The 13,000-nt window shown below is 39.6% G+C and overlaps 1 protein-coding gene across 3 annotated transcripts in view; it reads right to left on the bottom strand.

The window, feature by feature from the left end:
* gnal2 (guanine nucleotide binding protein (G protein), alpha activating activity polypeptide, olfactory type 2) overlaps nt 1-13,000 on the bottom strand; it is a 51,988-nt gene that overhangs the window by 16,103 nt on the left and 22,885 nt on the right. For all 3 annotated transcript variants that reach the window (XM_030402209.1, XM_030402210.1, XM_030402211.1), the window contains one exon: nt 11,948-12,045. In XM_030402209.1, the coding sequence (XP_030258069.1) occupies nt 11,948-12,045 (98 nt within the window). The remainder of the gene's footprint in view (nt 1-11,947; nt 12,046-13,000) is intronic.

Genomic DNA, 13,000 nt, shown 5'->3' with positions numbered 1-13,000 from the left:
ACTGGTCCATATTGGCCAATCAAAGATGCCAACACATCATTAGCATCACAATAAAGTTTATTGTCAAACTGTAAAATACTTGCCTCAATTACATATATTTGTCACAATTGTTTGATAAACACATTTGAGGGCTTGCTGCAAAAAATTGACAAATTAATAACAACACTTACACTACCGTCAGTTTGGAGACCTAATTTACCTGTTGGTCCACAGTATAAAGAACATGACAGCTTAAGTTTGAACAAACTAGCAGTTAGTCTGAGATGTCCCTCTTATATATCCAAGACACTAGTACATAAAACAAGCATGGCAGAAATATTCAAGTTTTACTGTATAACTTTAAATGTTACAGTTATGACTGAAAAATGACAATAGAAATAAACAGGTTTGCTGATTCCACAATGCAAATCAACTGTCAGTTTTCTTCTCAGAAGTGACTGTATTACTGTGTTACTGTGATTCAGTTTACGGTGTACGATTAATATCTAAATATTTAAGATAAACTCAAAATAAAAATATATTTCTATTATTTTTTTGCAGATTAATCTGTAAACACCTTTCTTGTATTAAATATATTTAAATAAATTAATAAATTAAATAAATACCAAAGGTGATACAATTTTGTCTGATCAACACTGACAAACAAAATACATTATACTCTAATCAATACAAACAACTCGGTTAATCACATACAACAAAGAAAACAACCAAATCCTCACAATCTGGAAAAGGGAACAATTTAATGTTTTTTCACTTGAGAAATAATTAATTAGTTGGTTACCCTAATAGTGCAGATTATTTTGATTGATTTACTAATCGATTAAGATTTAGTTCCAGTTTCAGGTGTACTCCAACACACAGACGGACAAATTAGCAAGTAATATTCACAAAGGAGCATGTAAGTACATTACTCCTTTGTTTAACTAGCAGGTGTAAAAGCACTTCAGTTGTGAACTGGAATTACATTTCTAAATAAATATTGCTTCAGAGTACAGTATCATTCCAAAGAACATGAAGAGGAACCGGATTTTCCCCTGACATAACATTTTCTTCTGTCAGGACACTTTAAGATGGGCTGCTTATCTATCTCATCAGTACAAAGCTCCAGAACATCAGGGTAAGAACACCTACAGCAATAAATCATCCAACCAAAGCACCACGTGGCTTGTGCTGGAGCCAACTGTTTACTTAAGTTAGCCTACAAGCTACCTCTTCCAGCCTGGCCTGATGAACAGCCAGGCGCTCAAACTGTCTATGCAAACAAACTGCTGTGACAGAAAAATAGAAAAGGTTTCTAAAAATAGCTTTGTGCCCCCTTCTGACCACATTCCACAGGAGGTGAAAGTTGAGGCTTGTTTGAGTAGTGGCCCGAGGTGGAGGGAGACCTTTTGCCTGGGTGTGGCTGGACACCACTAACTGTTAGCCTCACTGCTAGCCAGGCCTACAGGCTCCACAACCTGAGCTACAGTACACAACCAGAGCCTCATGTGATGCAAAACATGCTAATGTCAATGCTAAACACACGTGGTCATGTGCTTTGTGATGGATTTTACATGGCTCCAAGTCTGCTGCTGCTCGCTCTGATAGGTCTGCTTGGCAGCAACAGGGAGACAGTACGGAGCTGGGAGCCCCTGTCATGATTAGACAGCAAAATGTCTCCTTGCGTGTCAAACCCTGCTTTGATCAATTCAGCTCCCCCCTCTCTGTCTCTAGCAGTAGCAGAAATGGTTGAGCTGTGTGTGTTTGTATGTGTGTTGTTGTGAGAGTGTGTGCGTGTGTGTGTGTGTGTGTGTGTGTGTGTGTGTGTGTGTGTGTGCGCGCATGTGTGTGTGCATATGTAGGGGAAACGGAATGAGCAGGAATAAGCATATGGGTGCATTCATACACTCGCGATGATTTGTTTTATGTCGGGGGCATTAAGAGAAGAGAAGGTATGGCCAGGCAGTAGGTAGTCATCTCTCCCTCTCTCTCTCTCTCTCAAACACACACACACACACACACACACACACAAAACCAACACAGAGGCGTTTTGTGTCTCACCTTCTGCTACTGACCTTCCCTTTGTTTACAGCGCATTGCCGGGATACTCCCTTTGATTCGGCTGCGCACACGTGACCCTCCACCAGTTTCTGCTCTGCAGTGCTGCTGCTAAAAATAGCCTCAGCTTGCCCTGGCTCCACAGCTAGTTTACATAAGCTCTAAGGGGGTGGGGGGTGAGAGGGGAGGGGGAGAAAAGGGAGCGACAGAGGGGGATAGAGAGGAGGGGGAGCCTCAGTGAAAAGAGAGAGAGAAAGAGAGAGAGAGAGAGAGAGAGAGAGAGAGAGAGAGAGAGAGAGAGAGAGAGAGAGAGAGAGAGAGGGAGAGGGGAGGAGATGTGTGTGTGTGTGGGGGGGGGGGGGGTCTATGGACAACCATTCCACAATCTCTGAGCAGGGAACCTGCAGCGCCACTGCTGTCCTGCAGCAGTCTGTGCCTTTACACTCCTGGTCAACAGCAGGGTGTGTGTGTGTGTGTGTGTGTGTGTGTGTGTGTGTGTGTGTGTGTGAGAGAGAGAAAGGTGTGTGTGTGTGTACACTGTATGTGCGTGTAGTCGGCACACAGTAACAGACTTGCAAATATCCGCCATTCACCAGCCTCGCTCTGTGTCTCTGTCTGTCCTTTAAAATGGACGCACATTTTAACCCAAAAATAAAAATCTATTTATAGATACGATTCCCCTCCTTTAAGTGGAACAGAAATTCCACTTTTTCTCTGCAGCACTGCTCATATTAACCATCAGAGAGACAAAACTAGCGATTAACATCAACCTACAAACAATCCAAGCATGACACAGTCTTGCTAATTTGATATGTAACACAAAAGCTGACATGTTCAAAGGGGGAAAAAAAGAGATTTACTATTGTTTTTTATGCATTTTGAAATGGATTTAGATTTCAGATAGATGATTCAAAACGTATATCTTTTTTCCATGGAGTGGCGCCTGCTTTCAAATGTGATCCAACTCATTGACTAAACTAAATACAGGCTGTCAGACAGAGCCTCTGGTCTCTAGAAACAAAATAAAAACACACTGGCAGTGTAGCTAATCTTGTGACATGTAGCATGCTATGCTGGACAGCTTTAGGCTCTCTTAACTGTTTCCAAATGTTCAGGCAGGCTGAGAGCTTTCTAAACCCAACGTCGACAACTTTAAACTTCCACAGCACTTTAAAACACTTACCTAATGGACAGAAAAATCCATTAACAGTTACAGTAACACTAAATCTCTGGCCCTACTGTTAAACCTGAAGATGTTTAATGTTAAATGATGCCCTGTCGGAAAAGAGGGTTCACAAGCACACACCGACACTTTCCACTTTGGAAATGGCTTCATATAGGGAAAGACGTGTTATCATGCGTTCTCCGACATCCTCTCTGCTGTCGCTTTCTGGCCTCAAGAGAGGACTGAACAGATAGACAGACACAGAGAAAGGGAGAGAAAGAGAGAGACAGAGAGAGAGAGAGAGAGAGAGAGAGACAGAGAGAGACAGAGAGAGAGACTCCCACAGGGGGCTCTAACAACCTTCAGGACAGTGGTTTGTGTAGATGCAGTCCCACTGAGCTTCCAGTAGATCAGATTCTACAGTTCAGATCAAAAACCACTCCCTCCTTTTCCTCAGAAATCATGCACACAAACACACACTCACAGATATGTTCAAACACACACACAAACACCCACCCACACACACACACACACACACACACACACACACACACATAGTGCCCCCTTTGATTATTCCTCAGTCAGCTGACAGCAGGGTCATCTGATTTTAGCGAGCGACACAAAGGTTTTTGTTAATCTGGATTAAAGCTTTTTATGATTCGTGTCATGAAGAAAGTATTCATTTACAACTGATTAGTTATACGTATGATCTGAATAGAGCTACAGTAAACATTGAAGTTAAAATCATTGATTCTTTTTAGAGGCTAAAAGCATGGACGCAGAATTTACTGGAAATGGATGAGGAGATTTAATAAAGTGAACTGAAACCTTTTAGGCTATTTTTACAGAGTTTGTTTACAGTGCTTGGTTAAGGAAGAAGTCAACAACTAAAACATATGAGCATAACCAAGAATAGATATAAACATTAATAAGTTTATATTTAAAATAGGTTGTTTCTGTTGACTCAGACATCAGGATGCATTTTTATGGGTGTTTTAATTTTGTTCTTTGTACATATTTCAAATTTCCGGAGCAAGTTTGTTGTGCTGCTACATCAGCCATCATTTTTGTTTTGCTTCTTTAAGTTAACATTATTATCCCTACAACCTTGACAAAGCCTCAGCTTTATGGTTTCTGGATGTATAAATGCAGACCATGACTTCAGAGCTCTTTATCAAGCTATGCAAGCCCTGACATGGACAAAACAATACAGTCCATGAAGGTTTAACACAAGTTCAAATGGTGCTCTGGCTGCAGTGAGACAAACAACCTAGCAGAGAATCAATTTCCTGTGCGTTAAAAGTTACCTGATAACCAATCAACAAAAAAGTTATTGCAAAGATCAGTTGAGACATGAAAGAAGAACCCAGACTCTCAAAACCAGCTTCATCACCTGTTTTTTTGAACTGTGTACATCAAATCAACTAAAGCATTAAGAAATGAAGCAACTTATTGGTGACAGAAAAAATAAGCAGTGACATGCAGCCGGTGTATAAATATCGCTCTCTCGGGCTCTTCCGTGAACAGAAGAGGCTCCTTATTGAGGAGAGCCACTGTTTGCGAAGCGTAGCCCCTCTGTTTCTCTAGGCCCTTCAGGGGCCGGGGCTGGCTGACAATGCCAGCCATTCTTAGCACTTTACTGCCTCAGATGACTGTGTCAGTGGCCCCCAGGCTGGTGACAGAGTCCCGTGACCAGCACTACACCCCAGCCCCAACCCCAGCCTAGGCCAAGAACCAGACCCAGCCTTAGTGATATCTATCCACAGTGCCATCACCGGGACCCTGGGACTGCTGGAGATCTGTCCGATTCCGCTTTATGTCTCCATTCTGGACAAACTACACCACATTACAGATTTGAACATTTGTGATTCACGGAGTTTCATTAAGCAAAAAATGCACTAATCTTTTGAAGCTGAAGTGTTTACAAGCCCTACTTACAACTTCTTAAACCCTGAGAACAGCGGAAAAAGGAATGAAGGTTTTCAAAATATTGCTTCAATTTATTTCAGAAAAAAAAAAATGTCACTATATTATTTGTCAGATAATGAAAAATAAATTCCTCCCCCTGACAAAAGGAAAGAGACAGGATGATTTAAGTCCTTAAATTCTAAGAGCTACAACGATAAGTTGTTTAATCGATAGGAAACTATTTCAATTAACTTTGGTTCTTTTCTTTAGCATGAAACTCTGGTTCTGAACTCAGTTCAAGTGAAGGTTTGCTGCTTTTCTTTGGTTTCATAACATTTTAGATTGAATATCTGTAGGTTTTCAAGACATTTTCAGATGTGAACTGATGGACATTTTCACTATTTACTGACGATAAATATTAGTTTAGAAAATAATCAAAACATTAGTCAATTATGAAAAGTATCATTAGATGCAGCTCTATGCATCTAATAACAGTAACAGTTTTAGAATGATTTGTGACATTAGAGATACAAAAAAGTAAATCAGATCATCATTAAAAACAACATTTCAAAACATTTTAGACTCACTATGTCATCCAGAGAGTTCAGATTTATCTGATGTTTTGTTGTCAAAATTATTCAGTCCCAGCAGTCAGAACATGTTGTTGTGTTAACCATCTTTTCAAAGTGTGTGACGCTGACACCCATTTTCCAATCAACCATGAATAGGCTACACTTCTTCCCAGTATTTGATCTTTGCTCCTTCTATTTAATCTTCAATAGGGTCAATGGTGATGGTGCGAAAAAGTGTGAAAATTCTCTGGATGGCTGAAGAAAGAGCAATCTGACATTTGTCTCAGTAAGAGGGGAGAGTATGCGCCAAGTCTCTTCTTCCTGTATGTTTTGAGTACATGGCGTGTGTTGTGATTACCACAAACTCGAGATGGGACTGTGGGGATTAATAACAGCAGGCAGACAATCATTTGGACTGACAAAACAGTGCCAATGTCACTTATTTTCTTGATTAATTGATGAACCCTTTGGTCTATAAAATCTGAAAAAAATGTTCAACACAAGAAAGTCAAAATTGTTCGTTTTAACTGACCAGTGATCCGAAACCTTAAGATATTCAGTGTACCATCACAAGGGACAAAGAGAAGCAAGTTTGGCATTTTTGTTTCAAACAGACTTGAACATATAATAATACTAGCAGTACAATGTTTGTAAAACACCGAAGTCTCTGAGGATCTCATCATACCTGTTTTGATACAGCAGTGCGTGCCTGTGGATTCAATTCTTCCAGGACACATTAAGCTGTATAATTTATTTCTTACTGCCAGACACTAAAAGCATACTGGTAAACTACAACAACCACAATGCACTGTGCCTTAGACAAATAGCTTGGTATTCCGGAAATAGAAAGCGGTCTTTTGACTCAAACTGAGCGCAAAGAGAGGCGATGTGAACAGGCAAATCAATATTTTTTGGAAGTAAATCATTTTAAAATCACAAAAAAATTCACAATACAGAGATATTTGTGTACTGTGATATAGCCTAAAAACATCTTAATTTTTTTTTTAAGGCCATATCACCCAGCCCTGCTCCAGCCTCATCAGGCATAAACAGCAGCTGTATCACTGAGCAGTTTCATAGCCTCATTTCTTCAGTGACACTCCCAGACTCTGTCCAGGGTTGCATCCTCAGCCCAGTCCCTTCTGGGACGCCCTAGCCACTAAGTACACCAACAGGGAGAGCTCCATACCAAACAATCATCCACCTCTGTAACAAATGCATTAATATGTGCATAATGTCATGAATTGTGTCATATTTGCTGTGGGACTGCAACAAACACTCACCACAGCCAAAAAAATTAAAAAGCAGGAGGCCTGGGATTTCAGATTTGCGTGTGAAAAAGTGTTTGATTTTGCCGTTGACACGTCCAAGGCATTGCAATGGAACCAGCCCGCCGCAGCTGAAAATAGCTCACAATCAATCAACTGGCAGACACATATCTGTGCTCTTAAAACGTATAAATGTGCAATGCAGAGGACGGATCGATGGGTGACAGGATTCCAAAAGCATCAATATGGACGTGCTCTTTGGCATAACAAGCGCTCGCCATCGGCCCATACTTATTTCCTGTGCCTTTGTCCAATGGGCCGCCCAGCATTCGGCCTGCTGGAAAAAATATCTGCCAGTGGAGCAAGGTCTGTGAAGGACAACACAGATGAAATGCAGTGATGAATGTACAATTTTGAGATTATTTTATTTTATTACTATTTTCTGCTGCTTAACGCTTTCACTCAACAACATTTTGGAGGCAAATACTGTACTTTTGAATCCACAATGAAATGATACATTTTAGAGCCAGACAAAAACTAGATGTTTGGGGCTGATGCTGATGCGGATATAGGGGAGTAAAATAAAATTAAAAATATAAAAAATTATATTTTGTCAGCTGATATACATACATCTTTTTTAAATGATCCCTTAAATGTGGTTATTTAACACTTGCGAACTTTACTGTTTGAAAATCTGTGCATTGAAATATCAAACTTCACTGGAAATCTAATGATCCTTAAATGTCCCAAACTTCTTTTTCTGCATTTTATTCTTGAAAAAAAGTTCTCATATTAGCACATTTCGGTCAATACATAGGCTGATGTTGATAAATCTGTGAGCGGCCAATGTCAGCTATAATATCAGCCAAATGATATATCATTGGGCTTTATTAACTGTAGCTACATCAGAGCCAACCTTTTTAAAACAGTTTATAAATTTACTGTACATTTACTGCCAAAAAAATCAGTATAATATTACATTTTAATGTCATATATATTAAGACTCAACTACTTTTGTATGGGTTGCTTTCACTTCTATCAAAGTAATATTTACCCAAGTGTGACTTTTGGATACGTTTTACAAACCAGATGAAAGGTTAAGAGGTATAGTATATAATGTGCCATCCCACAATCCAAACACAACACATAGCTACAGTAAATCCTAAACTTCTGCTCGTTGTTTTGACGACAGTATTTCTACTGTGTCTGACTGTTAGCATGTAAGGCTGCTGCCTGCCAATCTGTTCCTCCCACAAACAGCCACATGTAGGCCAACTTCCTCTTTAATCTCTGAGTGACTGAAAGCACTCCCTTATCACATTTGTGATCCAAGACATTGCCTATAACACAAACGGAAGTCTGTGGAAGATCAATAGAAACAATACAACAGAACAGGTGAAGAAAACAAAATTAAAAGATGAAACAAAAGCTTCCCTGACTGGCTATGGAGTAATAGGAGCAGGCTGGGTCGGAAGAAGCCATCACTGAGATAAAGGGACAAGCTAGCAGGTCTTTATCGATTAAACAACACAACATACGTATAACACAAACAATATAACGTCCAAAGTTATGACCTCTCCTCCAATCCCTTCAACCCAGTTGGCTGCTGAAGCCGTCTACCACCGTTCCCCTACTTCCAGGGGAGTAAAGTGTAGTTTAGCGGTCATAATAACAATAGGTACGTGTTAGTCTGTGTGTGTGTGTGTGTGTATAGTATGTGTGTATTGGCCTTTACACACAGACAGGTCTGCTGCCATGTAGGACAGAGTATCTATGAATGCCCTCCATCCACACAGTTCATTCAGAGGTTAAAACTCAGAGAGGAAGTAAGTGAGAGGCGACACAGTCTGACAAGTCCAGACATCAATCACACACACCAACAATAGAGAGGTATTGTGATGATTCTAATCAACAGTCAGTTTTCAAAATAAGCTGCACACACAAAAACAGCACCAGGAATCAATTTAGGGATCGAACAATATATTTTTTCAGGGCCGATACTGATTTTGAGTAATCAAGGAGACTGATAACCAATATTTGGGATCGATATACATTTGCCGTAGAAATTTTAATCTTGGGACAAATAACTAGTGATGCAATGTAACTAAGCACAATTGACTCAATCACTCTACTTCAGGGCAATTTTGAGGTACTTCACTAGAGTATTTTCATTTTCTGCTATTTTATTCTTCCACTCCACTACATCTATTTGATAACTTACTGGTTACTTTGCAGATTCCGATTCAGTATGATGAGCTATAACCTGTGGCATGTAACCAAACAAATAGTGCAGTGGGCGGAGATTACAGAGTGGTAACTACAGACTACAGAAAGGGGGTGCCGTATCAAAGCTAAAGTGGCGCATTGTAAAATGCATTCATATTATCTTGGGATGCATGATATGATAATAACCTGCCTCTAATGGCCAACAACGTTAAGATAACCGAGGATTTCATGCTTTTGTATTCAAAACCAGTTCATAACCTGCAGTTTATATACACCTGAGGCTAAGAGACACTAAGATGTAGTGAGGAAAGATGGTTGATTTAATATTTGCCAGCTCTAATAAGATTTGTCAAAACTTGTAGACATTTTGCACTTGTGTTCTTATCCTTCTTCTCTGCGTAAATTAGCAGACTGTAAACAAACTTTAAAGGTGCATACGACTAACTACTGTACTGGAGTGTGTTAATGTTATGCTTGTTAAGTTGATGAAAGCAATTTGGCTTCATATAATGCTCTATATTTATAATCGGCTAGAATTACCGGTAATACAATTTCTCGATAAATTCTATGCTGATACATATAGTTTATCTCCAATTTTAACTTATTTTACTGGCAACTGGACAGAAAAATCGCTGATACGATTATCGGAAATAAATCCGTCAGGCTGACAATTGTTCAGTTTTCTAGTAAATTGACAGCACTGAATCTCACACACACACTTTCCTACGGACAAGAAAAAGCACCACTTGACCAACAAAACACGACAACTACTGAAAAGCCATACAAGTCTTCTGTCATATTAAGTAACAGTCACTACACATGGACTGCATGAACAGAACTGAAATCACATTTGTATGGCATGAAGCTGTAACTTCATCATTTTTATCTCCTTTACACACACAATAAAATAAATTTGTTCGCTTCATGATGATTTATTGGTCAAACACACAACTGCTCACCAGCTGTTAACCAATCAGGAGCTGCAATGTAACAGCCAGAGAGGAGGTGATAGGAGAACAGGCGAGAAAGGCAGGAAGGAAGAGAAGCAATCGAATGGGGAAAAAACTGCAAAAGGAGGGGGTCAGAAACAGGGATGACAAGTTGGACTTAAAATAAACAATTAAGCATCAGTCATTTGGCAGTGTTCTGGCTTCCCGTGCAAAAAACCTGCTGGCTACGTCAGGACAGCAAACAAAACAAAAAAAAAAAAACAGCACACAAACTCTAACACTGGAGAAGTCCCATGTAAACCAGCACCACTCAATTTAAATACTGTACACTTTTCAATGTCTTCATAAAACACTGAAAATACATCTGTCCTGTGACACGGGTAAACATTAAGAGTGTAAAATTAAGAATTCTTTCTGATTTCAACATTCAGAAAGATTTCAATTGTTAAGATAACTAAATGTTATGTTTTGTCACTATGACACTGGAATATTGACTAAAACAAACACAACATGCTTTTTAACATATCGTGCAGTCGCAATGCACACAGACACAGACTGACTCAGAGCAGCAAAGACAAACACAGGCCTTGGACTGTAACAGCTCCACCTTACAGATTCATGTGACTCTCCAACCATCACCTGACTATCTCTCTCCTTTCTATGGAGGCTGCTTTCAAGCAGGGCAACCAGAGAAGACTTGACCCGAAGTCAAATTTATGTTCAAGGAACGGAAGATATTCAGGAGGAGTACAGAGGCTGTTTGTCTACTTTCTATAACATCTTTAAAACATCTCATCACTACACCCATGTAACACAGGCTCACAGTTCGCTGACAACAAGAAGATATCCGTAGTCACTGATAAAGTGTGCCTTTGACCGAACCCTGAGAGATAAAGGGAGCCAACCTTTGGGATGGGAGGGGACAACTTGCAGCAGGCTGCACTCCTGAGTCTGAACCATGTACATGTACTCATATTTACATGTGAATTCAAAGGTGAGTCAGAGAGGAAGCAGAAGAAGAGCACTGTAATCAGCAAGTTAGTTTGCATATCCAAACTTCCTTTTGCAGGCAGGAGAGGGGCCCTAAACTGTGTAAAACCAGCACCCTAAAGTGGTCCAAGGTACTATACGAGCCGTCCAAACAATCTGGGGCACCGTGCAAAGAGGCATCAGTTTCTGTGCCTTGCCACACTGAAGTTATCAGTATTTCCTAACAACAGTATCTGGAGTACAATTGTATTTAGAAAAAATCTGAAGCCACATCACATCATGACCCAGAAAGCTTTTGTCCAGCCTTAGAGACTATGAAATTTAGTCTATTATACTCCACAGGTTCACTAACAGTGAAATGAGAAAATTTCGAGAAGTGTTACATTTTAAATGTGTGAAAAGATAAATATCAGATCAATACAATACCAAAGAATAGGGTTCTTTAACACAGACCACACCACACTTTGCATATTTCCACAGTAAAATGTCAAACACACTGACATAAGGAGATATATGTTTAGGCTTCCAAAGGACGAACACAGCTGCTGCTTGCCTTGCCACACCCAGAGTAAATATATGTCAGCCATATTCATATATGACATGACACCAGCCCACACCGCAGAGCTTTCACGACAAACATGACACAAAGGGGACAGACAGAGCAGGGATGTGACAACAGTTTACAGGCTGTAAAAAACAACAGCTCACTTGTCTTGTTCTCACAATATTATAGCAGCACCGATAACTGATTACATAATTTATGGTAAATGTACAAGTATCTTAAGCTCGTACAAACCACACCAGAACCTGTCTTATAATGTTTGCACTTACTATTGTGCACAGTCGATGAGCTGGTACTCATTGGACCTCTCAAAGCACGCCTTCACTCCTTCATCGTCCCACAGCTTCTTTGCGTGATCAAAGAACTCCTGAGGAAAAGAGAAACAAATGTTAAGAACCATACAACAACACACAACAGACTACAAAAAGCCTTAACAAACTTGGAGCACAATGTCATGAAGGGTAGGTCAGGGGCCTTAAAATGTAATTATGTAAGAAAAGATTCCCGAGTATAACAGGATCTTTCCCAGAACATTAAAATTATTCCCACTTAATGGCCAGTATCTGTGTCACCTTTTACATACATCCTGTAAACAACAAATATGTAAGTATGCAGGGTTCCGGAATGACTTTTAATACTGGTTGCACTCGTGACCCTAACTTTTTCATTTAGGTGCACCAAATAGTAGCCTACATTTATGTTTAATTTCAGGAGGAAAGCAGGAATAAAGGTGCATATACATGTCTTTCTTCATTTAAAATCGCATCACATTCAACAAGAAATCGCAATAATCTCAATTGTTTAAAAACAATCTAAAGCGCTAGAAAAACTTAAACTATGGGGATTTTTGTCTGTTTTTTGTTTGTTAAAAATATACCAGTGCAAACAATGAAAATGTTTAGCCCCACTTGACAGATTTTTTTGGCCCATGTGGAGCCCTGTGTATGCCATGACTTCAATAACTTAGAACCAAGAACCCTTTAAATAGGGAATAACATTTTAAAAAGACACTCTGCAGACATTTGGAAATTATGATTGTGCACTTTGATGTGACTCAAAGATGGTGAAACTGCCATGACAATTGGATAGCTATATAAACCAACTGGAAAATTATATTGCCCACTTTGTATATACATTTATCCATAGAAAATGGATCGCTCATCTACATCAAGCACCACATTCACAGTTAATCCAATACATACTGTACATACACACATCTGTACAACACTGTCTTCTTTTGTTGATCACCAAGTTAAATCAACTGCCTTGCTTTTGTATACACGATACATAGGATCTAGAGGAGGGACATGTTAGCTTAGCTT

Source organism: Sparus aurata, chromosome 21, assembly GCF_900880675.1.
Source record: "Sparus aurata chromosome 21, fSpaAur1.1, whole genome shotgun sequence".
Lineage (NCBI taxonomy): Eukaryota > Metazoa > Chordata > Actinopteri > Spariformes > Sparidae > Sparus > Sparus aurata.
Note: the sequence above shows the minus strand (reverse complement) of the source record. Positions and strands in the feature narration are given on the sequence as shown.